Source organism: Haliotis rufescens, unplaced genomic scaffold (genome assembly GCF_023055435.1).
Source record: "Haliotis rufescens isolate VD_foot unplaced genomic scaffold, xgHalRufe1.0.p SCAF_39, whole genome shotgun sequence".
NCBI classification, from domain to species: domain Eukaryota; kingdom Metazoa; phylum Mollusca; class Gastropoda; order Lepetellida; family Haliotidae; genus Haliotis; species Haliotis rufescens.
In genome coordinates this window covers 2,463,689-2,489,633 of record NW_025964101.1, presented here as the reverse complement: position 1 = coordinate 2,489,633, position 25,945 = coordinate 2,463,689, and the positions used below count along the sequence as shown (strand labels likewise).

Genomic DNA, 25,945 nt, shown 5'->3' with positions numbered 1-25,945 from the left:
TCACTTATTGAGTATAACAAATAAACTGTTAAATATTTCCTTGCCAAACATTGTATGTCTATATATAAAGCACATACTGAACAGGGCCCACTTGCACAAAGCAATCTTAGCGCTAAGATGATCGTAACGCCCATACTTTAACATGTGCTTACGATAATCTTAGTGCTAAGATGTCTTTGTGCAAGTGGGCCCTGGTGCCATTTGATATAAGGAGTTTTAGAAATGTTTATTTTAGAATTTCCATTGCAGCTATTTTGACCTTGGCTAAGAGAAATGTTGGGTCAGTTACCTGGTTTGGGACCATAACGTGTGGGGCGGGGGATATAGATGACTTTGTCGACTATTCGCTTTTTATGTTTCTAGGTAAGTCTGCACCAGACCTGTGCTAACATGTTTTATTTTGCTTTTTTCCAGTCTGCCTATGCACAACTGCTTGCCGCAACAACACTGACAAAACTGGTGACCCGGCCCAACCTCACACTGCCATTAGAACAGAGGGTTGACATCCGTGAGTCCACGTCTTCCCTCGCGTGTAGCTACAGATGGGTACATCCTGTACATGGTGCTACTGGATTCTCTGTAACCCTCACGGATTAGTGCAAATTTCCTCGACAGTTATTTCCATGTTGACATGGGAATTAAATACCGGCTTTTTGTTGTATCTTTCAGGGTAACATTTTCAAGGGAACATTTTGGGGTCTTTACTTCTGGAAGGTCCTCTCAAGCATACCGTATTCACCATATTAAGTGCCCTAGTGGACCAAGATATAAGTAATCTTTATAAACATTCCCTATTTAGGATAAAAGTGTTTCACATTATATATATATATATAATAATATATATAATGTGGATAGATTTAAGAGCAAATGACATGGCATCAGGATTTCATTGGGACTTATACTACAAATACAGGTGAAATCCGGGTACGTTTTGTGAAATTTGAATTCAATTTCAGGAAACTACATTTTGAACTACCTTGCTACACGGCCGAAACTCGTTCATTATGTCTCACAGGCCCTTGTTCAGGTAAGAAACTGACATTTTTCATTTTGATCTGACCAGATTTTATGACATCTACAGAAATATTTTGAAATAACATAGAAATATGAGATATATTGTTCATTGTTAAGATTACGCTGACTTCTATAAGGGAACCCTCAGGTCTTCATTTCAGGCCTAGAGGTGATTGTTATGTTTGTTCTGGAGTCTTTTAGGTGGACTATGGTAAGCAGTGGGACTAATCGTGATAATAATAGAACTGAAATAATTTGTTACATGTCAAATCCCAGTTGTGTAGATCGATGCTCATAATGTCAACCATTTGATTGTATGGTCTAAGCTCGATTTATTCTTTCTTTAACGCTGTCATGTAGCTGAAATATTGCTGTGTGCACCGTTGAACGAACAACAAACCAAAAATGTGAAGGATTATATCAGTACTTCACGAAGTCATTTTAAATGTAGGACAAGAAAATGGATTTCATTATTTATGGTTTTGAGAGGTGTAAATAAATTGCCGTTTATGCCGTATCCTGGATTTGAGGCTTATTTCATCTTTTCAGTTATTTGCCAGAATCACCAAACTTGGGTGGTTTGACATCAACAAGGATGACTATGTGTTCAGAGATGTGGTCACTGATGTTGGCAAGTTCATACAGGTAATATCATTCTCATTAGTATCGGAACTTGTTTAAGGATTCAAAATAATATGTTACCTTTGAAGATCCAGGTTTGAATAGGTCTTCAACCCATGCTTGCTGTAAAAGGCGACTATGCTTGCTGTAACATGTGTAAGAGGCGACTAACAGGATCGGGTGGTCAATGTCCCTGACTTTGTTGATGCATGTCATTGTGTCCCAATTATGTAGATGGACATTTGAGATATGACAAAAACAGTTGCTTTCCATCTTCAACAATTGACATTATTGACAATAACAGTGTTGGCTGAAGAGTGTGTTTTTGTGTGTTGGACGCACAAATATAAGTTTGAACGTGCCTGCGTAACATGTGTGGGTCTCGTGGATGCAGTGACTTGACCATTGTTAATTTCATATCAAATGGCCACTGTTATTGTAAATCAAAGCCGTACGTCTTTACGTAAAGTATTTATTTTCAAACAAGACAACGAAACATGCTGATTAACACTTCCGTTTGCTAAATCAAACCAGTTTCATTATTAACTCCCTTCTTATGACAAATAACCAAACCGGTTTCTTGACCTATATCTATTTTCGGTTTTGGATGTATTAATGTTCGCTATGGTCTGTAGGTTTGCTTCAGCCAATCAGGTGACGTGTATTAAGCCGCTCGGATACATTCGTAATTCTTTAAGCTTGGTGATTGGTCGAAAACATCATGACCTCGTGTCAAACTAAAAATAGCCAGGCACGTCAAGGGTATACTTCAGAACGTGGTAACAGTGACCCGCAAGATCGAGCGACCGTGGAGGATGGTACGCTATGTTATTGCGGTAGTTAATTTATAATGGATCGTAATGGGGCATGCTTATATAACCTTATTAAATATGTGATACGCAAAATTTTGTTGTTCTTTGTTCAACTTTTATGACACATAAATTAGGATTGACTGATGCTGATTTTCTTTACCGAGTCATAAGTGAATCTTACCGCAGTAAGACTGTGTGGTTTACATCATTTCCTGTATTCGACCATGCTATGAAATACATCCTGCTTAGATTTGCATAAGTAAACAGTCGACAGGGTGTGTGGACTACAAGATTTATTGATACCGCAATACCCTATATGATAAAGAATAAATGTTTGATATGCCAATTATGTCAGGACTCATTGATGTAATTGTCACAGTTACGAAATGAACTCACTACTCAGTACAGAAGCATCAGAACAGCCATTGAACTTGACTGAATCCATAAACTTCAGTTGGATTCCCGACATGGGTACAATGTGTGAAGCCCATTTCTGGTGTCCCCCGCCGTGATATTGCTGGAATATTGCTAAAAGCGGCGTAAAACCATACTCACTCACTCACTCATTCACTTACTCATAAACTTCAAATCATTGGTAGATCTAGATAAAAACATTCACAAATGTCTGTCCCAATGACCCCTTACCAATGGCTGATAACCCCTGTCCTGCCTTTCATTTACGAAGGTAGACATTAACATGGATAACATTGTGTTAAAATATTCATTAATATCAAATTTCCATTTCAAGAAATTGTTTGTCCCTTAATAATGTAAACCTCTTGGTCATGAGAGCAAGATGTGCCCTGATGTGAACCTTTCTCTCACTTTGCCTGTCTGTTGATATTTTGCAGTAGCAAAAGATTTCTGATTTTCCACAACCACTGCATTCTGTTGTTAAATTTATGTTATAATGCTATAAGTTGGACCCCTCCATTTTTGTTTGTGACCCCTAATTTCTATGATGAAGGGGCCCAGGTGACCCCAAGAAAATGTAAGCCAGAGGAGACACTGCAATAACAAAATCAAACAGTAAATCTAAACTTTATTTCATCGCAGTAGTTTATGTAAGTAATTATCAATGATAACAATAATTGTTAATATTTCTTCCCATCCATGATAATTCCGATTATCAATCTTTTTAACCAGCCTATTTCTCCATCATCAGGCTGATGGGGTATAGTTGTGATGTGTGTAAGGAAATGAGATCGTGCATCACATGGTATATCACATAGAAGTTGAGGGGGCACGGGTGGCCCAGTCGTCTAAGGCGCTGCGATTCGCTGTGCAGAGTTGCGTGCCGAAAAGAAACCTATGATTGTGGGTTCATATCCCGGTTCGCCCCAATTATGTTTCTTCGTTTGTCAGCACCATACCCGTGCTCGTGGGTTTCACCGAAGTGGTAAACGTCTGAGACCTGCATCACTTCGGGCTTTCCTCCCACATTAAGCTGACACACTGTGATATAACTGGAATACTGTTAAAAGCGGCGTTATACCCAACTCACTCACTCATAGAAGTTGAATGAGTCAGTGCCTGTTGTTGTGCAAAACCCAACCATTGCCTGTCATTGAATCATTAGTTATGTTGAAGTGTCATTTTGTAGACACAATGTCACCATTCAAGCATAAGTTCATTAAAGTCCCAAAGTTTGTCTGTAAAACAAAAGCCAGTCCCAACTTGTGCAGGGGTGATTTAACAAAAGATTTGTATGAAGCCAGCAGGGATTGTGCCTTTTAAAAGTTAAGACCCTTCTCCCAACTAACTGGCCTACAACTGAAAGGTGGAGCCCGCAAACACCAGAACCTGAGGTCGTGTAACCACCTACTTAGCGGGGCTCTGAAACTCCTCATCCCCCACCCCCCTCACACGGTCTCATCTCCGACCTCATCAAAATAACTTGATTCATGAGCAGTGTCCAATTAAAATAATTAAACATACAAAGACACAGTGAAACTTTTACTAGCCAGATGTGCCATCTTCTTTACGTTTCAGCAAGCCCTTCTTAGTTTTAACTGACCACGGGCCAACAGGCCAGCATTGAAATCAACTCCTGTTGTGTTGTTTGCAGAGTGGGTCCACCCAGCATGTGATGATTGGCGTGCAGCTGCTGTCTCAGCTTGTGTGTGAAATGAACCAGGTCAGTGAGGTAAGGGAAATGTACACCCTCGTCCATTACATGACTGCCATGTATTGCATACGACCTGTACATCTCCACTATTGCTGTTGTCTTTGTTCTGTGACCGTCATGCCTTTACACAGCATTCTGGACTCGCACAAATCATTCTCGTGTCCAGTTGGGGTATTTAGACTATTGCAATGTGGATTGGTATGTGTTGTAATGCTTTTACATGGCTTTGTGCGCTCACAACTCTTTCGTGTGTCTTGTGGGTATTTTAAATATTGCAATGTGGATTGGTAACTGTTGATATGCTTTTACATGACTTTGTGCTCTCACAATTCTTTCGATACCAAAAGACGTTAAAAGATGGTACTTGTTGTTACCCTGTCCAGCTCTCGGCAGTAAGAGGCTAAAACAAGGACTGGTCAGCTCGGAGTCAGTATACTGTGTCTGAGTGGAGTATTCATGTTAAACTGCTGCATGGTATCTCAGTGTGCTAGCACTATAAATCGGCATCAGTCCGGACTAGTACTGTCAGCAACACACACACACACATACATGTGCATGCACGTCGCTACATAAGTGCAATAATTTTGGATGCGACGTTAAACCCCATTTCACCTCACCTCACCTCACAATTCTTTTGTGTGTCTTGTGGGTATTTTAGATATTGCAATATGGTTTGGTCTATGCTGTTACATGGCTTTGTGCTCTCACAATTCTTTCTTGTGTCTTGTGGGTATTTTAAATATTGCAATGTGGATTGGTATGTGTTGATATGCTTTTACATGTGTCCAGTTGGGGTATTTTAATGTTGATTGTTCTTCATTGATGCAAATGTTTCTTCAAATGACTTCACATTTGATATAATAAATTGTAAACATGTGGTGTATAACATGTCTAAGGTTGCTGTCCCCCGAGTTTCAATATTCAATAGTCAAGAGTGGTATTAATGTCAAGTTTTGATTTTTCTGCTAGCCCTCAATGTAGGGCATTTAGCCATGGACTGGTCCAGACTCAATTTTTTTTCAGGCTGCCGAGATATAGCTGGAATATTGGAGTGTTGCAATAAACAACAAACAAGCAAATAAACAAACACTTGTTGGTTAGCTTTGTGGTTAAAGTGTTTGCCCGCCGCTCTGTAAGCCCAGGTTTGATCCCCTACAAGGAGTCAGCTACTAGGGTCACTTGTGGAGTATAAGAAATATTTGTTTGGTCTAGAAAGCTGAGCTAGTAATACTAGTCTAAAAACTAACATTGAAATCTACAGAAAGTGATGCTTTCCGCCATGTTTGGGCTTGTAGACTCAAATGGTTTTGGCACAGACTGTACTTTGAAGCCCTTTTCTTGTGTCTCACATTGGGATACTGCTAGGATATTGCTGAAAGAATAAAAAACAAATTCTCTCTCCCTGTGTTTTAATTTTAATTTGATTCTCTGTTGTGTATCTGAGACTTCTCTTGGTTCCAGTCTGAGGCAAGCAGATCTCTGACAAAACACCGGAAGATCGCATCCTCATTCCGAGACACGCAGCTGTTTGAGATCTTCCAGCTGGCATGTTCACTTCTCAGATCGGCAGCTGGAAATCTAAAAAATCTGGACTTCAACGATGACAACCAGGTGAAATTATGACAAGATTTGAGGATTCCAGTGAACTAAATGGCAGACATTGGTAGATTGTAGATGGTTGTTTAGTTTTGAGTAAGTGAACACTGGTGTATTGGCTCCCTTGAAGATCTTGAGATAGAATAGGTCTTCAGCAACTCATGCTTTTCACGAGGGGCGACTAATGGGATCGGGTTGTCAGGTTCGCTGACTTGTTTGATACATGTCATCTTAGCCTGATGGTGTGGATTGACGCTCATGATGTCAGTCACTGGTTTGTCTGGTCAATCCTCGATAACCATGGGGTATGTGGTATCTATTTGGCCCTGGAATTAACTACATGGGTTTTATTTACGAATATGATTATTGATCAGTTTAACGCAGTTTTTGATGGTAGGTGAATCTGTCACAGTGTAAAGGGACAGTATTGATTTTGTTTCAGCGTGGCCTACTATCTCATGCACTGCGCCTAGCACACAACTGTTTGACCTTTGACTTCATCGGCACATCAACTGATGAGTCATCGGACGACCTGTGTACTGTACAGATTCCAACCAGCTGGAGAACAGGTACTTGTAATACTGGGAACGGGTACTTGTAATACTGGGAACAGGTGCTTGTAATACTGGAGAACAGGTACTTGTAATACTGGGAACAGGTGCTTGTAATATTGGGGAACAGGTTCTTGTAATACTAGAGAACAGGTACTTGTAATACTGGGAACAGGTGCGTGTAATACTGGGGAACAGGTACTTGTAATACTGGGGAACAGGTACTTGTAATACAGGGGAACAGGTACTTGTAATACTGGGGAACAGGTAGTTGTACAGGCTCTTGTAAAACTGGGGAACAGGTACTTGTAATACTGGGAACAGGTGCTTGTAATATTGGGGAACAGGTTCTTGTAATACTAGGGAACAGGTACTTGTTATACTGGGAATAGGTGCGTGTAATACTGGGGAACAGGTACTTGTAATACTGGGGAACAGGTACTTGTAATACAGGGGAACAGGTACTTGTAATACTGGGGAACAGGTAGTTGTACAGGCTCTTGTAAAACTGGGGAACAGGTACTTGTAATACTGGGAACAGGTGCTTGTAATACTGGGGAACAGGTACTTGTAATACTGGGAACAGGTACTTATAATACGGGGGAACAGGTTCTTGTAATACTAGGGAACAGGTGCTTGTAATACTGGGGAACAGGTAGTTGTACAGGCTCTTGTAAAACTGGGGAACAGGTACTTGTAATACTGGGAACAGGTGCTTGTAATACTGGGAACAGGTGCTTGTAATACTGGGGAACAGGTTCTTGTAATACTAGGGAACAGGTACTTGTAATACTGGGAACAGGTGCTTGTAATACTGGGAACATGTGCTTGTAATACTGGGGAACATGTTCTTGTAATACTAGGGAACATGTACTTGTAATACTGGGGAACAGGTAGTTGTACAGGCTCTTGTAAAACTGGGGAACAGGTACTTGTAATACTGGGGAACAGGTACTTGTAATACTGGGGAACAGGTACTTGTAATACCGGGCAACAGGTTCTTGTAAAACTGGGGAACAGGTTCTTGTAATACTGGGGAACATGTACTTGTAATACAGGGGAACAGGTACTTGTAATACAGGGGAACAGGTACTTGTAATACTGGGGAACATGTACTTGTTATACTGGGAACAGTTTCTTGTAATACTGGGGAATATGTACTTGTAATACTGGGGAACAGGTACTTGTAATACAGGGGAACATGTACTTGTAACACTGGGGAACAGGTACTTGTAATACAGGGGAACAGGTACTTGTAATACTGGGGAACAGGTAGTTGTACAGGCTCTTGTAAAACTGGGGAACAGGTACTTGTAATACTGGGAACAGGTGCTTGTAATACTGGGGAACAGGTACTTGTAATACTGGGAACAGGTACTTATAATACTGGGGAACAGGTTCTTGTAATACTAGGGAACAGGTGCTTGTAATACTGGGGAACAGGTAGTTGTACAGGCTCTTGTAAAACTGGGGAACAGGTACTTGTAATACTGGGAACAGGTGCTTGTAATACTGGGGAACAGGTGCTTGTAATACTGGGAACAGGTGCTTGTAATACTGGGGAACAGGTTCTTGTAATACTAGGGAACAGGTACTTGTAATACTGGGAACAGGTGCTTGTAATACTGGGAACATGTGCTTGTAATACTGGGGAACATGTTCTTGTAATACTAGGGAACATGTACTTGTAATACTGGGGAACAGGTAGTTGTACAGGCTCTTGTAAAACTGGGGAACAGGTACTTGTAATACTGGGGAACAGGTACTTGTAATACTGGGGAACAGGTACTTGTAATACCGGGCAACAGGTTCTTGTAAAACTGGGGAACAGGTTCTTGTAATACTGGGGAACATGTACTTGTAATACAGGGGAACAGGTACTTGTAATACTGGGGAACAGGTACTTGTAATACTGGGGAGCATGTACTTGTTATACTGGGAACAGTTTCTTGTAATACAGGGGAATATGTACTTGTAATACTGGGGAACAGGTACTTGTAATACAGGGGAACAGGTACTTGTAATACAGGGGAACAGGTACTTGTAATACTGGGGAACGGGTATCTGATATACTGGGGAACAGGTACTTGTAATACTGGGGAACATGTACTTGTAATTCTGGTGAACAGGTACTTGTAATACTAGGGAACAGGTTCTTGTTATACTGGGAACAGGTACTTGTAATACTGGGGAACGTACTTGTAATACTGGGGAACAGGTACTTGTAATACTGGGGAACGGTTATCTGTTATACTGGGGAACAAGTACTTGTAATACTGGGGAACAGGCTCTTGTAATTCTGGTGAACAGGTACTTGTAATACTAGGGAACAGGTTCTTGTTATACTGGGAACAGGTACTTGTAATACTGGGGAACAGGTACTTGTAATACTAGGGAACAGGTTCTTGTTATACTGGGAACAGGTACTTGTAATACTGGGGAACGTACTTGTTATACAGGGGAACAGGTACTTGTAATACAGGGGAACAGGTACTTATAATACTGGGGAACATGTACTTGTTATACAGGGGAACAGGTACTTGTAATACAGGGGAACAGGTACTTATAATACTGGGGAACATGTACTTGTAATACTGGGGAACAGGTACTTGTAATACAGGGGAACAGGTACTTATAATACTGGGGAACAGGTACTTGTTATACTGGGGAACAGGCTCTTGTAATACTGGGGAACAGGTACTTGTTATACTGGGGAACAGGCTCTTGTAATACTGGGGAACAGGTACTTGTTATACTGGGGAACAGGCTCTTGTAATACTGGGGAACAGGTATTGTCTATACAAGACATGTTGTAATGTGGGCCCACTAGCCCCGCCTGTCTCTCTGTGCATCATTCACGAGAGATCATGGTATTACTACAATCTAAATGAAATATGTAAACAATTGGATTGTCATTTTAAGACTTATAACAAAATAGGTTCATGTAATACTGGAGATTCAATTCATTTTTGACACTGGTGAACATTTTTATTTCAGCCTTCCTAGACTTCAGCACACTTCAGCTCTTCTTTGACTTGTACTCCGGTCTACCCACATCCCTGTCACCAATGGTAGGCTGTTCTGACTTAGTTGAGTTGACCCAAGGGTGTGGGACATTGCACATACTATCAATCATTGGTTTGTCTGGTCCAGACTTGTTTCTTCTTCACTGGCCATCAGACCTGTGAAGATCTGGGGTAGAATAGGTCTTCAGCAACCCATGCTTGTCTCCCGTGAAGATCCGGGGTAGAATAGGTCTTCAGCAACCCATGCTTTTCTCCTCCCGTGAAGATCCGGGGTAGAATAGGTCTTCAGCAACCCATGCTTTTCTCCTCCCGTGAAGATCCGGGGTAGAATATGTCTTCAGCAACCCATGCTTACCGTAAAACGAGACTAACGGGATCGGGTGGTCAGGCTTGCTGACTTGGTTAATGCATGTCATTGTATCCCAATTGTGTGGATCGATACTTATGATGTCAATCACTGGATTGTCTGGTCCAGACTCGATAAACAAACACTGGCCATCATCATTCAACTGAAATATTGCCGAGTGTGGCGTAAAAAACAAACAAGTTAAATGTGCTAAATACAGAGTTGGTTTGAAAAAATAATGTAACATGCAGTTTACTCTATTACAACTATCCCATTAGATGAGAGGCAAGTCTTGTGAACGTGAAACTGACTGACAAGCACATGAACGACACATTTTGATGTTCATAAGTGTTCCATGAAGAAGTATTCTTGAAATGCCGTAAACACTGACGGACCACCTTGTAATTCCCTAGCATGAAAAAATACAGAAGCGTTGTTTTGTATCAATTATTTGCTTTAATCTTGAACTCAGAAAGTTTTGCATACTGTGAAGATCCATAAACTAATGAACTGAAAGTGAAAGTTTTTAAATAATGCCATGTTTACAGGTTGTGTATGTAGCAAACTAACTTTCTGTTTGCAGGCCCTGTCTTGCCTTGTGCAGATTGCCTCTGTAAGGAGGTCGTTGTTCAACAACACAGAGAGAGCCAAGTTCCTCAACAGCCTTGTCCGAGGGGTCAGGGGAATTCTAGATAATCCACAGGTAGCAGGTTTAAGGAATCCTTACTGATAAGTAAACTAGAACATGAAGAATTTGAAAGGAACCTTATGGTTCAAAGTATTGTTTTTCAATGTACGATGTCATTTTTTCTGTGGAAGACAAACTCATTTTTATTGCAGATGTAGGGATTGTGTATTCGCTGGTGATGTGCTTCATTCTGATTTGCTTTATAGATGGGGTATTTAAGTTAGCATCGATTTTTGAATGCTTGTACAGGGGGGGGGCGTCGCCTTATACACGGGGTCACTTTTTAGATGGTGATGTACGGTATTTGTTGGGTTGATGGGTTGCAATCGTAGCGCTAAGACGATCGTAACGCACATACTTTAACATGGACTTGGGGCAGTCTTTGCGCTAAGATTACTTTGTGGAACAAGGTCTGGGCACAAGCCGGGCTGCACTCCTTTTTTTGTTTTCTCACATCCTGAACTTCCATGGACCTTTTGGAACAATCTCATTATCACGTCTTTGTGCACGTTTCCGCTAAACAATGATCTGGGGACATCCTATTATGGGTCACATCATAGTGTTTTATTGCACGATAAACAAAGACCACAAGTCATTTCGTTCTTATTTGAGATATCAGCATGACGTAGATCATCTTTAAGGAAGTGAAAAAAAATGTACAAGCTTTAAGAATATTTACCCGTATTTAAATAATGATGACTCCCTGAATACAATCCAACCTCGGCAATGTCAGACAAGTCCATTTTGAGTTGTCGATTATCTGTACCTTTCTCCTAATACCATTTGTCCTATCTCTCCCACTTTTGGGTGCGATCATTTGGGCCATTGCGTTTATCAATGTTGCCCAGCTACATCTATCATGTCTATGGGGAACAACTCACTAGACATTTCCCTCTCAAAAATAATGTCAAATTTACATCATCAAATTGCAAGTGCATGTTCTAATCTCCAGAAATCCATCATATATAGAGAGAAATATGTCGAATGTGATGCGTAACTTTGTTCTAGGTGTGTGTGGATATATTGCTGATGTGTAGAATAGGTGTTAGAATGAAAGCTGAGCTTTGTAGGAAAACTTCATAAATTGAATGTGAGTGGCTTGTGTTTTTCCAGGGTTTGTCTGACCCCAGCAATTACCACGAGTTCTGCCGTCTCCTTGCTCGCCTGAAATCCAATTACCAGCTGGGGGAACTAGTCAAAGTTGATAACTACTCCGAAATCATCAAACTTGTAGCGGAATTCACAGTGACTAGTTTGCAGGTAAGACATACTGTAACCCCAGATACTAAGAGGTAACCCAAGCCTTAGTTACGCAATTTAATTATTTTATGCTGCAAATGTGTTATCAGTTCTTTTTTCTAACTTAAGTACAGGAATTGTCAGGACAAAGCCAACTGTAATGGTAAATTATTAGGGTTTTTTAACGATCAGGCTGATTATTTTTGACTTGGCTAATTGTGAGTCATTGTTACCCCAACATGGTGGCTGATGCTATTGACACAACAGATATCCTTTCAGGCATAACAAAGTACCCCCACACATGCTCAACGCCATGGCATCTTCACTCAATAGTGGGATAGCCTTGTGGTTAAAATGTTCGATTCCCGACAGGGGTATAATGTGTGAAGCCCATTTCTGGTGTCCCCCGCCGTGATTTTGCTGGAGTATTGCTAAAAGCGGCGTCATCACTCACTCACTCCGTTGAAGGAAAATTTGTATTCTGTGTGGGTTTCCTTTCGTTAAAATAAAAAATGAATTTTGTCAGATGTTCATGCAGAGAGGTACCATATTGGAGTAATAGATTGTCTGATGTGTTGCTCTGTCTGGTACAGATGTGGCAGTTTGCCCCGAACAGTGTCCACTACCTGCTGAGTCTGTGGCAGAGGATGGTGGCCTCAGTCCCCTACGTCAAGGCGTCAGAGCCCCACCTGTTGGAGACGTACACGCCGGAGGTCACCAAGGCATACATCAGCTCACGCCTCGAGTCTGTTCACGTCGTCATAAGGTGAGCTCCTGTCATGGGGAATTGTGCTGGTTATGTGAACGAAGTAACATTGTGAAAGGTGTTGGCAATTATTGTTTGTTTATTTAACGCCGCACTCAGGAATATTCCAGTAATATGATGGCGGTCTGTAAATACTCATGTCAGGACAAGACAATCCAATTGGGATATGATAACATGCATCAACCAAGTCAGGGAGCCTGACCACCTGATCCTGATCTTATGACAAGCAAGTGTTGCTGAAGGCCAATTCTTGCCTGGAACTTCACGATTGGCCTATCATTGACAGACAATTGTTATCTGAAATGATGTATTCTGACGTGTTTGTATTTCTGGGGATTCTGGTACCATTGTGCTATCAGCCATGGGTTTGCCTTGTCCTTGTGTGATTTCATTTACAAAATAAGTTGGCTGTGGTGTGTCTAATCATGGACTCTGGTTTGAGACAGCATTCAATGGAAAACTTGTTAAGATGGCAGCCATATATTAAAGATGGGCTTGGTACTAACAATGAATTGTTTGTTGCAGAGAGGGTTTAGAAGATCCGTTGGATGACCATGGGATGATCAGTCAGCAGCTAGAACAAGTGAGTGATGTCGGTGTTGATGGACTGGGGAAAATATATACACTCTGACCAGCAGACCAGTGTTAGTGTCGAGCATTTATTTAAGGACAAGTGTAATTAAATAAATGCTGGTCCTGTGGTCTAGTGTTATTGTGGAGACCAACAAAGTAATTTAAGTTTGTACGACTTTTGAAATCAGCAATAGATCAATGTTAAATTCTATGTCTACAGCTGCACTCACTTATTCACTCACACCCTTCACTCACTCACTCACCCACTCACTCTTAGCCATATGGAATATCTTCTCATTGTAGGTAGATGTCTAAGTAAGAGCTGGAATTCAAGGTGTTGGAATAAATTCAATTGACGTCTTTTATTAATAGTCATGATGTATATATGATACAATTCACGATAAATAAAAAAATTAAGACCTTCTAAACTTGACAATGCATGTATTTCACATACACTTGCCCATAAGCCCACTTGCACTTTTCACTAGTCAATTACAATGGGAGAGTTCGCTCCATGTACAGTAAATCAGTCCTCGGCTACATTGGTTTACAGCTACGCTATGATTGTCTGTGTTTCAGTTATCCACGATAGGGAGGTGCGAGTATGAGAAGACGTGTGCTTTGCTGGTTCAGATGTTTGATGACTCCGCACAAAGATACCAGGACCTGGTAGCTGCCGGGAATACTCGCATGGAGTTAGCCGTGCAAGAGGGTGAGTGACTCTACACTCTGTCTGCGGTGGTGCCTGAGAGCCAAGAATATATTTTTTTTAGCCTTTGTCCTACTAGAGACCTATGATCATGAGTTCAAATCGATCATCACGTTTCTTGGTTTGTTAGCACCATATTGTACTTGTGGTTTCACCAAAGTCGTGACCCGTGAAGATTCCGGGGTAGAATAGGTCTTCCGTGACTCTGCTTGTTGTAAAAGGCAACTTACGGGATTGGGTGGTCAGGCTCGCTGACTTGGTTGATGCATGTCATCGATCCCAATTTGCGTGGATCGATGCTCATGCTATCAATCACTGGATTGTCTGGTCCAGACTCGATTATTTACAGACCGCCATCATATAGCTGGAATATTGCTGAGTGCGGCGTTAAACAACAAACCAACCAACCAACCAAAGTCGTATAGGTCCTGGATCTGCATCACTTTGTCCTCCTCACATCAAACTGACACTCTGTGATATCACTGTAATGGTGTTCAGTTCAGCATTAATGAAAACTCCCTGAACATTTGACGGATGTTTTGGGGGAGTTGCTCTGTTTCTCATGCTTAAGCAGTGAAACTCTTGTAAACTTGGTACACAGAAGCAAAAACAAATATGTTTGCTGATGTTTGGACGTTATTGAATCAGTAATGATGATTCTGGGGGAAAATAGGTTCCCAGCTTGTCCTAAAAGATGACTAAATAGGTCAGGGTGGTCAGTCTCACTGACTTGGCATATTGCGTGCTATGGTACATGGATGCCATGGGTGACTGCTTGTGCTGTCATACTGGTCTGGTCTAGACTGGATGGTATGCAGGTCGCTATGTCAGCTGGAATAATGCTGACTGCAGTATCAGTCTCTGCCCTAGCTTTTGAGTCTGACCACCTCCGTAGGTTGGTGGTTTGATCCTCTCCTGTGTCATACCAAAGATGGTACTACTTGTTACCCTGCCTGGTGTTCAGCAGTAAGGGAATAAAACAAGGACTGGTTGGCTCGGAGTCAAGCTCTAGTGTGGGGTTTCTGTGTCAAAATTGGCATGGTATCTCCATGGGCTAGAAATTAAAAACTGGCATTTGAAAGGACTAGTTCAAGCAGCCACACTGTTCATTCTCATCACTGTATAAGTGAATTAATCTTAATCATGTTAATGCAATGTTTAACCCCATTTCACTTCACCTCCTTTGGAGCATGTAGAGTCCATTAGTCAGAAGTAGATTTTGATATTCATATATATATGGGCTATTTTGAGCTGAGCTTTGTAAGACTTAATTTTTTTTAAAAGAATTGGTTCTCGAGCAACGACTTTTGAAAATATAGGTGTTTTTTTTTGCTTGTTCAAACTAGTATGTAACCAAATAAACAGTTGTGTACCATCAACCTGGGAAAGGGCCTCCCTATATAAACAAGCATACAAACTCCTATTGCTGCCATGACCATATTATTAACACGAGATGCACAGTAAAGCAGTGCACATGTAAAGGGAAGTAATTCTGTGCTAAATGGGATTGCATTGTTTTTAAGTATAAGAACCTTTTTTGTTTTTGAAAATGGAAATAAAAACGAAACATGCAGCAGACTTTGTGATGATGCGGGGAGTGCCTGAGAACCAAGACTATTATTTTTTTAGCCTAAGCAGCAAGATATTTTTCTAGACTAGATAAAAAATTGATTGCCCTGATGAATATGGTCTAGTGGTTCAATAATATTTTTTGACATGTCTGAAGATGTTTTAAGGTAATACATGCTTTGTTGTTCCACAGGCCGCTTGACATGGCTGGTGTATATAATTGGCTCTGTGATAGGGGGGCGGGTATCGTTTGCAAGTACAGATGAACATGATGCGATGGATGGAGAGCTTGTGTGTAGGTGAGTAGCATGACTCTCATAGTACTGACTTGTCCGTTAGGGCTGTGTATTGGCCAAAACATTTTGTTGAAATATATTGCGATAAAGGCATCTGTATTGCGATATATAGGAGCTAAAGTGTTTGATACTGGTTGACACAGATTGTACATGCAGATCCTATTTTCTACTGACTAAAGTAAATATTACTCAGCATGGCCAGTCACCACCATTTTGTGGTCATGGATAAAGGGGAGATAACATGGCGAGACAAAAATCATTCCCATGTTTCAGCTGTTTTGCCAATTTCGAAAAGAAACATCATTGTGAATAAATTTCTGTGTAGATTTGAGGTTAAACAATACAAATAGTAATGAAATTTCTTATCTTTTTTTATCCAATAATCTGGAACACAAGATTTTGTAATATGTATTGTTTGAAAAACATGTTGCAGTATATTAGTAATACTGTGCTGTCCTATTATCCAGTTTTGGCGGTGGGATAGCCTAGTGGTTAAAGCATTTGCTTGTCACGCCGAAGACCTGAGTTTGGTTCCCGACATGGGTACAATGTGTGAAGCCCATTTCTGGTGTCCCCTGCCGGGACTATTGCTAAAAGTGGCCTGAAACCCGCACTCACTCACTTATTACTGTCTTCCTGTTTGCTACTTATTGGACTCCAGCTCCCTTTTTTTTCTCGCTTTGTAGTGAGTGAGTGGGTGGGGTTTTAAGCCGCTTTTGCAATATTCCAGCAATATCACGGCAGGGGACACCAGAAATGGGCTTCACACATTGTACCCATGTCAGGAATCGAACCCGGGTCTTCGGCGTGACAAGCGAACGCTTTAACCACTAGGCTACCTGACCGCCCCTTCTCGCTTTGTATGCTTCTGATATCACATCAATACACAGCCATGACGTAAAACTACATACCACATTACATACATCAACCAGACGCCACAATTGAAATTGTTAAGCTAAGACCACTTACCAAGACTCTTTTTGATGAATTCTTTTCACTGTAAGTAATGATGATATGAGACTGCAAACACAAGTCTGTGTCGGCGAGGTTCGTGTGTTGTCACACAAATGTTTTGAAAATCTTGTCAGTAGCTCTAACTAACATCACAACTATTATGTTGGCATTTCAATTTACTTTCTGGTTCAACAATAAATTTCCCTATATAAAAAGTCTCCAGGCAATGACAAGACCAAAGAATTGCTCCAAGCAGAGTGTTTTTCTATGCAACTCAAAAGAAGTTAAGGACCACCAGATTGTGTCGTATTTCAATGTTAGATTAAACCCACTCCAGTTGGTTGCTACTGAGCTACATACCCTGGTTCCACATGTTTCAGAGTGCTCCAACTTATGAACCTGACAGACTCCAGGTTAACCCAGGGGGGCTGTGAGAAGTTGGACATAGCAATACTTAGTTTCTTTGAACAATTCAGGAAAATATATGTGGGTGACCAGGTCCAGAAAACATCAAAGGTAGGTCAAGGTTCGCACAGGTTGATATTTGGCAGTCAGCCTGGTCCCGCCCTTAAACAGACCGTTAACTTGAATCCGCCTTAAAAAATCCTTACACCCTGAAGCAGGCTTGGAAAGGCCTGAAATTTGAATCTGCCTTGTAATGGCCTTAATATTTTTATGAAATGTCTAGAAAGGCCTGAAATTTGAATCCAAAATATAAGCACAACAATATCCCAATTTTGGCCAAATTAATGATTTTCCCCCCAAACTTTGTAAATAATGAACTCCCTGCTCTATGTGTTCTTGTTTCCCTGTGAAAATAGACTTAATTTTTCTTCTTTTTCAGGTGTATCGGAGATTGTCAGAAGTTCTTGGCCTTAGTGATGAACCAATGGTGCTTAGTGTATTTATCGGCAAAATGTAAGTGATTAAACATTATTTGTAGTTGCTTCTACTTCGTAAGCATTGAGTAATGGGAGACTTGTTCATATTTGAATGTTTCTTACCCAAATCTGTGTGTTTGTTTCAGAATAACTAATTTGAAGTATTGGGGGCGAAGTGAGCAGATCATCTCCAAGACACTGACGCTGCTAAGTGACCTGTCCGTGGGCTACAGCAGTGTCAGGAAGCTGGTCAAGCTGGAAGCTGTACAGTTCATGCTGAATAACCACACGGTGGGTAGTACGCCTGGGATGATACACCAACTGTGCCATCCGATATGTATCGTGATACCTTGTTCTTGATCCGATACGTATCATGCTACCTTGTTCACGATCCGATGCGTATCTCGATACCTTGTTCACGATCCGATACGTATCACGATACCTTGCTCACGATTCGATACGTATCACAATACCTTGTTCACGATCCCTTACGTATCACAATACCTTGTTCATGAACCGATACGTATCACAACACCTTGTTCACGATCCGATACGTATCACAACACCTTGTTCACAATCCGATTCATATCACGATACCTTGCTTATGATCTGATATGTATCACGATACTTTCATGTGCTGTTATCTGTGGTGAGTAAGCCATCTTTTTTATAAACTGGATGGCCAAATACCTGTCACACAAACGTTTTACAGTTGGGAGTCTAAAGTATGGCACAATGGATGAAAATATTTACGTTTTCACTAGTAATTAGTGTTTGGTGTAACATTTATTAAAGACTACATTTAAGGTACGAATCTATACTTTTTACTTTGAGTGCAATTGTGATCGCTTCTTGTATTGAGAAGTAAAAAATCGGGATTGCATCATTATATCATCTCACTTCTAGTGGGTTGCTCGTGTAGCCCATGTTCTGTCAACCCTGAAGGGATTCCAGGTTTGAATATAGGGGACATACATCATGGGTTAACATTCACTTCTTCCCTGTGGGGTTTACTGTTTAGAATAGGTCCTCGGCAACCTAATGGTGTATGAGGCAATGTAATCAATCAGGTGGTCAGGCTCCAGTGTGTCCGTTCAGTTCTAAATTCACCGGTTCACTGGACTGGCACATACCAGTACATTCATTAGTTTGCTGGTCCTGTGAATTATACTAGGGATAATATATCACAAAAAAGGTTTCTTAGCTCACTGATATTTCTTCCTTCCAATATTGCAAGTTGTGAACAGGTGAAGATCACTTTGGGGATGATATTTTTGTACTGTAGAGTTTGTGAGGCTGCAAAAGTAAGTGGTTTCATGAAGGGACGTATTAGAACACAGAAAACTCTAAAATTCTTTCTGACACGTGTTGCAGCCTTTGGAATTCATTCAACCAGTCGCTCAGAAACTTTTTCATTCTTGACTTAATTTTAGCGTGAATCTTGCTGGACGTAGAACTGTTTATCATCATTTATAATTATTGTGTCTTCACCACCAACATCTTCTGAATCTCTTTTTCATTTTACCCCTTTTGATCCCCGCCCTCCCCCGTATCTCTCTCTCCCCCTTACCCCCTCCCCCCTCATAAAAACATATGAAAAGATTTGTCTGCCTTGCTGTGATGATAGCCTCAAACAAATGATTTGTCATTGTTCATTTCTTGGCTCGGAGACTATCATGTGATTCAAATCAACCAATGGTAAAGCTTGACTATATATAGACTAGCTACTTCCCAGCCTCTTGCAATGACAAACATGCAAAGACATTGTTCGGTTATGGACAGACCGTTGAAGATCCGGGCTAGAATAGGTCTTCAGCAACCCATGCTTGCCGTAAAAGGAGACTATGCTTGTCGTAAGAAGCGACTGGCAGGATCGGGTGGTCAGGTTCGCTGACTTGGTTGATGCACGTCATTGATCCCAATTGTGTGGATCCATGCTCATGATGTCAATCACTGGATTGTCTGGTCCAGACTTGATTATTTACAGACAGCCGTCATAAAGGTGGAATATTGCTGAGTGCGGCGTTAAACAACAAACGAGCGAACGAACAAACGGTTATGGACATCGTTTAGTCCTAAATGAACATAGAAATTTGGTCAAAATTTCGACTATAAGATGATAATGTCATATTTACTGCTGGACCAGTGGACTGATAGGGTTAGCTGATGCATAATTGATGAGTGAAATCAGATATTGTTTGATATGTTCTGGCAGAGCGAGCACTTCCCGTTTCTGGGCATCACAGCTGGGAGTAGTCCAGTGGCAGACATGCGATGTCGGACAACGTTCTACACAGCCCTGGGACGTCTGCTGCTGGTGGACCTTGGAGAAGATGAGGAGAAGTTTGACCAGTTCATGATGCCTCTTACAGGTACTGAAAACTGTTGCCTTATATTTCCCAGATGTCTCGTGTCATGCCTATTTCCCTCGAGTAGAACTGGTCACTTGTATGCTTAGCAAACTAAAGTGTAAAAGGGGATCGGGAGGTCGGGGAGACTGGGTTAGAGTCTATGAAACCTATGCTTGTTGTAAGGGGCGACCAAATGGATCGGGAGGTCGGGGAGTCTGTGTTAGACTCTACGAAACCTATGCTTGTTGTAAGGGGCGACCAAATGGATCGGGAGGTCGGGGAGTCTGGGTTAGAGTCTACGAAACCTATGCTTGTTGTAAGGGTGACCAAATGGATCGGGAGGTCGGGGAGTCTGGGTTAGAGTCTACGAAACCTATGCTTGTTGTAAGGGTGACCAGATCCTGAGGTCGGGGAGTCTGGGTAAGTCTACGAAACCTATGCTTGTTGTAAGGGTGACCAAATGGATCGGGAGGTCGGGGAGTCTGGGTTAGAGTCTACGAAACCTATGCTTGTTGTAAGGGTGACCAGATCGGGAGGTCGGGGAGTCTGGGTAAGTCTACGAAACCTATGCTTGTTGTAAGGGTGACCAAATGGATCGGGAGGTCGGGGAGTCTGGGTTAGAGTCTACGAAACCTATGCTTGTTGTAAGGGTGACCAAATGGATCGGGAGGTCGGGGAGTCTGGGTTAGAGTCTACGAAACCTATGCTTGTTGTAAGGGTGACCAGATCCTGAGGTCGGGGAGTCTGGGTAAGTCTACGAAACCTATGCTTGTTGTAAGGGTGACCAAATGGATCGGGAGGTCGGGGAGTCTGGGTTAGAGTCTACGAAACCTATGCTTGTTGTAAGGGTGACCAGATCGGGAGGTCGGGGAGTCTGGGTAAGTCTACGAAACCTATGCTTGTTGTAAGGGTGACCAAATGGATCGGGAGGTCGGGGAGTCTGGGTTAGACTCTACGAAACCTATGCTTGTTGTAAGGGGCGACCAAATGGATCGGGAGGTCGGGGAGTCTGGGTTAGAGTCTACGAAACCTATGCTTGTTGTAAGGGGTGACCAAATGGACCGGGAGGTCGGGGAGTCTGGGTTAGAGTCTACGAAACCTATGCTTGTTGTAAGGGGTGACCAAATGGATCGGGAGGTCAGGGAGTCTGGGTTAGAGTCTACGAAACCTATGCTTGTTGTAAGGGTGACCAAATGGATCGGGAGGTCGGGGAGTCTGGGTTAGAGTCTACGAAACCTATGCTTGTTGTAAGGGTGACCAGATCGGGAGGTCGGGGAGTCTGGGTAAGTCTACGAAACCTATGCTTGTTGTAAGGGTGACCAAATGGATCGGGAGGTCGGGGAGTCTGGGTTAGAGTCTACGAAACCTATGCTTGTTGTAAGGGTGACCAAATGGATCGGGTGGTCGGGGAGTCTGGGTAAGAGTCTACGAAACCTATGCTTGTTGTAAGGGGTGACCAAATGGATTGGGACGTCAGATTTCTTGACTTGGTTGATGGTGAACCATTGCTAACAATATCAATCACTGGATTCTCAGGTCTAGAGTGTTAAACAACAAACAAACAGCCTTAAGCAAACAGCCAAAAAAATTACTGTTAACCATATTAACTTGCTTACTTAAACTTGGTTTCAGCTGCGTTTGATGCGGTGGGGAATCTGCTTTCTAATGGTACATCAGCCATGGATGTTGAAGGCGCAAAGGTATGGGAGAAATTAATTTTTTTGTCAATGTAAAATTGAGTTACTCTCGGCTGTACGAAGGTCTGCTACCCTGTAGATGCCACTTGTCACTTCAACCTATGCTTGTCTGAAGAGCTGCCTTGATGAGTATGGGATGGGTACTGTGTCACCAGATAGTTTGTCTGAGGCATGGCTAGTTGCTTAGGATGTCACCCATGAGTTTTCTGGCCCTATGTGATAAAGCTGAAATTTGAAACACTGTAACAGTTCTGTACAATCAACCTGGGAAGGGCCTCTATACATGAACTTATTCCTTGAGTGAAATACTGGAATACAATATTTGACTTCTGTGAAGATCCGGGTTAGATTAGGTCTTCAGCAACCCATTTTTGCCATGAGAGGCGACTATGCTTGTTGTAAGAGGAGACAAACTGGATCGGGTGGGCAGGCTCACTGACTTGGTTCATGCATGTCATCATATCCCAATAGATCGATACCCATGATATCAATCACTGGATTGTCTGGTCCAGATTTGATTATTTACAGACCGCCGACATATAGCTGGAATATTTTTGAGTGAAGCGTAAAACAACTAAACCAAAACCAGTGTGTGCATAATACTCGCATACAAAGAGATTTGATTTTGTTTTGCAATGCAAAGACATAATCGTGAGAACACAACACCAGAAGAAGCATGTCAGCAAATGCATACTGAAGTACGCAAGTTACGAGGGGTGTTAATTAAAGATTTCTCCTGACCCACTTCCGATGGACCTAGTGGTATGAAACTTGGCACAGGTGTTACTTTTTCTCCACATAGGAACCACCAAGAGTTACACACTTCTCCCACTGTTTTATGCAACTATGGAGACCTCGCTTGTAAAAGCCCTCATTTTGCATCTCAAACCAGGACTTGACTTCAGAAATCAGTGTTTCATCATCTGTGAAACGTTTTCCCTTCAAAAATGACTTCATGGTTGGAAAGAGGTGGAAGTCAGATGGTGCAAGGTCGGGAGAGTAAGGAGGATGTGGAAGGATTTCATAGCCACAGGACCGTGCTTCTGTCTGGGCAACATGAGAGTTGTGTTCTGGAGCATTGTCTTGCAGGAGACGGACACCCTTGGTCAGCATATCACGCCTCTTAAGCTTGATAGCATCCCGCAATTTCCGCAGCAGTGAAGCATAATAAGCTCTTGTAATTGTGGTACCCTTTGCCAAGAAATCCATCATCACTACTCCGCGCTGGTCCCAAAACACCGTGAGCATGACCTTGCCTGCAGAGGGTTGGACACGTGCCTTCTTTGGGGTTGGTGACTCCACATGCTTCCATTGCATCGACAACTTTAGTCTCAGGATCATAGTGATGGACCCATGTTTCATCCTGTGTCATAAGTCTGTCAAAAAAGTTTGCCTGTTTTTTTTGGCACATGTCCAAAAGAGCAATTGACTCATTCCTGCTTTTGGAAAGGTGTGAGCAACTTGGGAATCCATCGTGCAGACACCTTATGCATGTTCAAATTGTCATGGATGATTTTTTCCACAGACCCTACACTGATCTTGACATCTTGTGCTAACTGGCGAACAGTTTTACGTTGGTCTACCAAAATGGCGGACTCCACTTGATGGATAGTGTCCTCATCAATGGCTGAAAGGGGGCGACCAGGAATGGCAGCTGTTTCCACAGATGTCCGACCACACTTGAACTGGCGATGCCAGTGTTTAACAACGTCATATGATGGGGCATCTTCCCCATAAATTGCTTTCATTTCATCGAACGTTTCTTTTTGTATGCGACCTTTCAAATATAAAAACCTAATCACTGCTCGGTATTCTACTGGCTCCATTGTCACACCCTACTCGATCATAACACCTGTAAAAGTGGTAAGATTAATAGTTCGGTGCTGCAAATTCAGACACAACCCATAGATACATGTATCATTACACATGTGAAATTTCAACCAAATATGATAACCCTGAGTGGTTTAGGGGAAATCTTTAATGAACATCCTCGTAGTCCTATTGTTACACTATCTGGCTATGAAAGTATTCATTGTGTAACTGGACTTATGTTTGTACTCCATGATATTACTTTTATCCAAGATTTCATTCCATTTTATTTAAATTAAATTTGGTCAAATCATGTAAGAACTGATAAGCAAATCACATCAACTCATAAAATTTCATGTTTTCAATATTAAAATTTGCAAACAGCAAAACTGGCACTCAACCTCCTATAACTGCCATAACCATAACAGACCGCCTCCGTGGTCTAGTGGTAGAGCGTCCGCCCGAAGAGCGGAAGGTCCGGAGGTCGATCCCCGACCGCGTCATACCAAAAGATGTTAAAAGATGGTACTTGTTATTACCCTGTCTGATGCTCGGCATGAAGGGGCTAAAACAAGGACTTATCGGCTCGGAGTCAGTATACTGTATCTGAGTGGGGTATTCATGTTAAACTGCGACATGGTATCTCAGTGAGCTAGCACTATAAATCGGCATCAGTCCGGACTAGTACAAGCAGCCACACACACACATACACGTGCATGCACGTCGCTATATAAGTGCAATAATCTTGGACGCGACGTTAAACCCAATTTCACCTCACCTCATGCTTGATAATGACATTAATCAATGTAATAAAAATGAATAAAGTATTGTTGACAATGTCAAAATTGGCCATTTTCCTCAATCACTTCTCAATCCAAAGGGAAGTAACTCTAATCTGTAGTTGTAGTCATCCAATCTAATCAACACTTGGCAGATTTGAAATTTAGAATGTAGAAAGTGAGTTTTCAGATGCATAATTTATGTTTTGTTTATAACTAATATGACTATTGAAACTGTTGATTGTTATCCATACTATTGACAATAGATCTGATGTTTTTAATTTCCTGTCAATAGAGTACAAGCTTTGGGCAAACAATTGCCATATCTCAATAGTTTGATATATTGTTACATTCCAAATGCATGCCTTATTATTTTGTATCAAAGCAGATGAAGTTTTGTCGTATTCCTTATCTATTTGGAGGGCATGTGTTTATTTCAATTTCAATACCTGCATGTCCTAATATTTAGAATCTTTTGTCTTTGCAGAGGTCATTGATAGGTCTCGCCAGAGATTTGAGGGGAATAGCGTTTGCCTTCAACACAAAGACAAGCTACATGATGTTGTTTGATTGGATGTATCCTTGTTACCTCAGTTCAGTACTAATACTTGAGCCTCGTGGGGCCCTGGGTAAACTATGTATCCAGCTCCCCATTCAGAACTCATGGAGAGCCCGGGTTAGGAGCAAGCCCCCCGAAACCCCGTTATTTTAGCAAGGTGACAAAAAATGATGGCTAAAAAAATAAAAAAAACATTACCAGAAAAGGAGCTTGTGCACATCCCTTACCAAAATGGCAGCCCGTTTCCAGTATGCTGCATTCTTGCCTATAAAATGGTTTTGACCTATTGTTTGACGCAGGGCAGTCAGGGTAGCCGAGTGGTTAAAGTGTTCGATTTCCGACATAAGTACTATGTATCAAGCCCATTTCTGGTGTCCCCTGCCGTGATATTGCTGGAATATTGCTAAAAGCGGTGTAAAACCATACTCACTCACTCACTATTGTTTGAAGCATGTGCATATGATTCAGTGACATTTTGATTCTATTCATGGAGGGGCGGTGGGGTAGCCTAGTGGTTAAGCCGTTCACTCGTCACGCTCAAGACCCGGGTTTGATTCCTGACATGGGTATAATGTGTGAAGCCCATTTCTGATGTAATATTGCTGTAATATTGCTTGAAGTGGCGTAAAACAATACTCACTCACTCACTATTCATGGAATTAATTTATGGAAACACCTACAGTTTTATGAACTCTTTCAAAGTGGTAAAAGAATAATTATTGTTTCAAAAGTATTCCTTAGCAAGATGTAGCTATCCAACATACACTCCAGTTTTGCAGCGAGCCGTTGAACTGTGGTTCCACGACCCTACTGTCACAACACCAGTGCTGAAACTCATGGCAGAATTAGCTCAAAACAGGTAATAGAGCCACAACAACTCCACCAGTCTATTTGTATGAAGAGACCAAATAAATCACCTCATATGCTTGCTTACAAATATGCATGAAAAATTCAAAAACACAATAGTTCAAGAGCAGTGCG

The 25,945-nt window shown here is 41.6% G+C and overlaps 1 protein-coding gene across 2 annotated transcripts in view; it reads left to right on the top strand.

Moving 5' to 3' along the window:
- Positions 1-25,945, top strand: part of LOC124147207 (exportin-7-like) — a 43,847-nt gene that overhangs the window by 5,936 nt on the left and 11,966 nt on the right. The window contains exons 3-22 of one of the 2 annotated variants that reach the window (XM_046517842.2): positions 415-508; positions 957-1,027; positions 1,564-1,659; positions 4,516-4,584; positions 6,037-6,186; positions 6,614-6,740; positions 9,720-9,793; positions 10,678-10,797; positions 11,896-12,042; positions 12,615-12,787; positions 13,313-13,370; positions 13,940-14,072; positions 15,832-15,937; positions 17,269-17,404; positions 17,733-17,806; positions 17,916-18,060; positions 19,985-20,141; positions 21,753-21,820; positions 24,893-24,981; positions 25,716-25,823. In XM_046517842.2, coding sequence (XP_046373798.1) covers positions 415-508; positions 957-1,027; positions 1,564-1,659; positions 4,516-4,584; positions 6,037-6,186; positions 6,614-6,740; positions 9,720-9,793; positions 10,678-10,797; positions 11,896-12,042; positions 12,615-12,787; positions 13,313-13,370; positions 13,940-14,072; positions 15,832-15,937; positions 17,269-17,404; positions 17,733-17,806; positions 17,916-18,060; positions 19,985-20,141; positions 21,753-21,820; positions 24,893-24,981; positions 25,716-25,823 — 2,195 coding nt within the window. Of the gene's footprint in view, positions 1-414; positions 509-956; positions 1,028-1,563; positions 1,660-4,515; positions 4,594-6,036; positions 6,187-6,613; positions 6,741-9,719; positions 9,794-10,677; positions 10,798-11,895; positions 12,043-12,614; positions 12,788-13,312; positions 13,371-13,939; positions 14,073-15,831; positions 15,938-17,268; positions 17,405-17,732; positions 17,807-17,915; positions 18,061-19,984; positions 20,142-21,752; positions 21,821-24,892; positions 24,982-25,715; positions 25,824-25,945 lie in introns of both variants that reach the window. The other variant, XM_046517841.2, reaches the window with a different exon arrangement.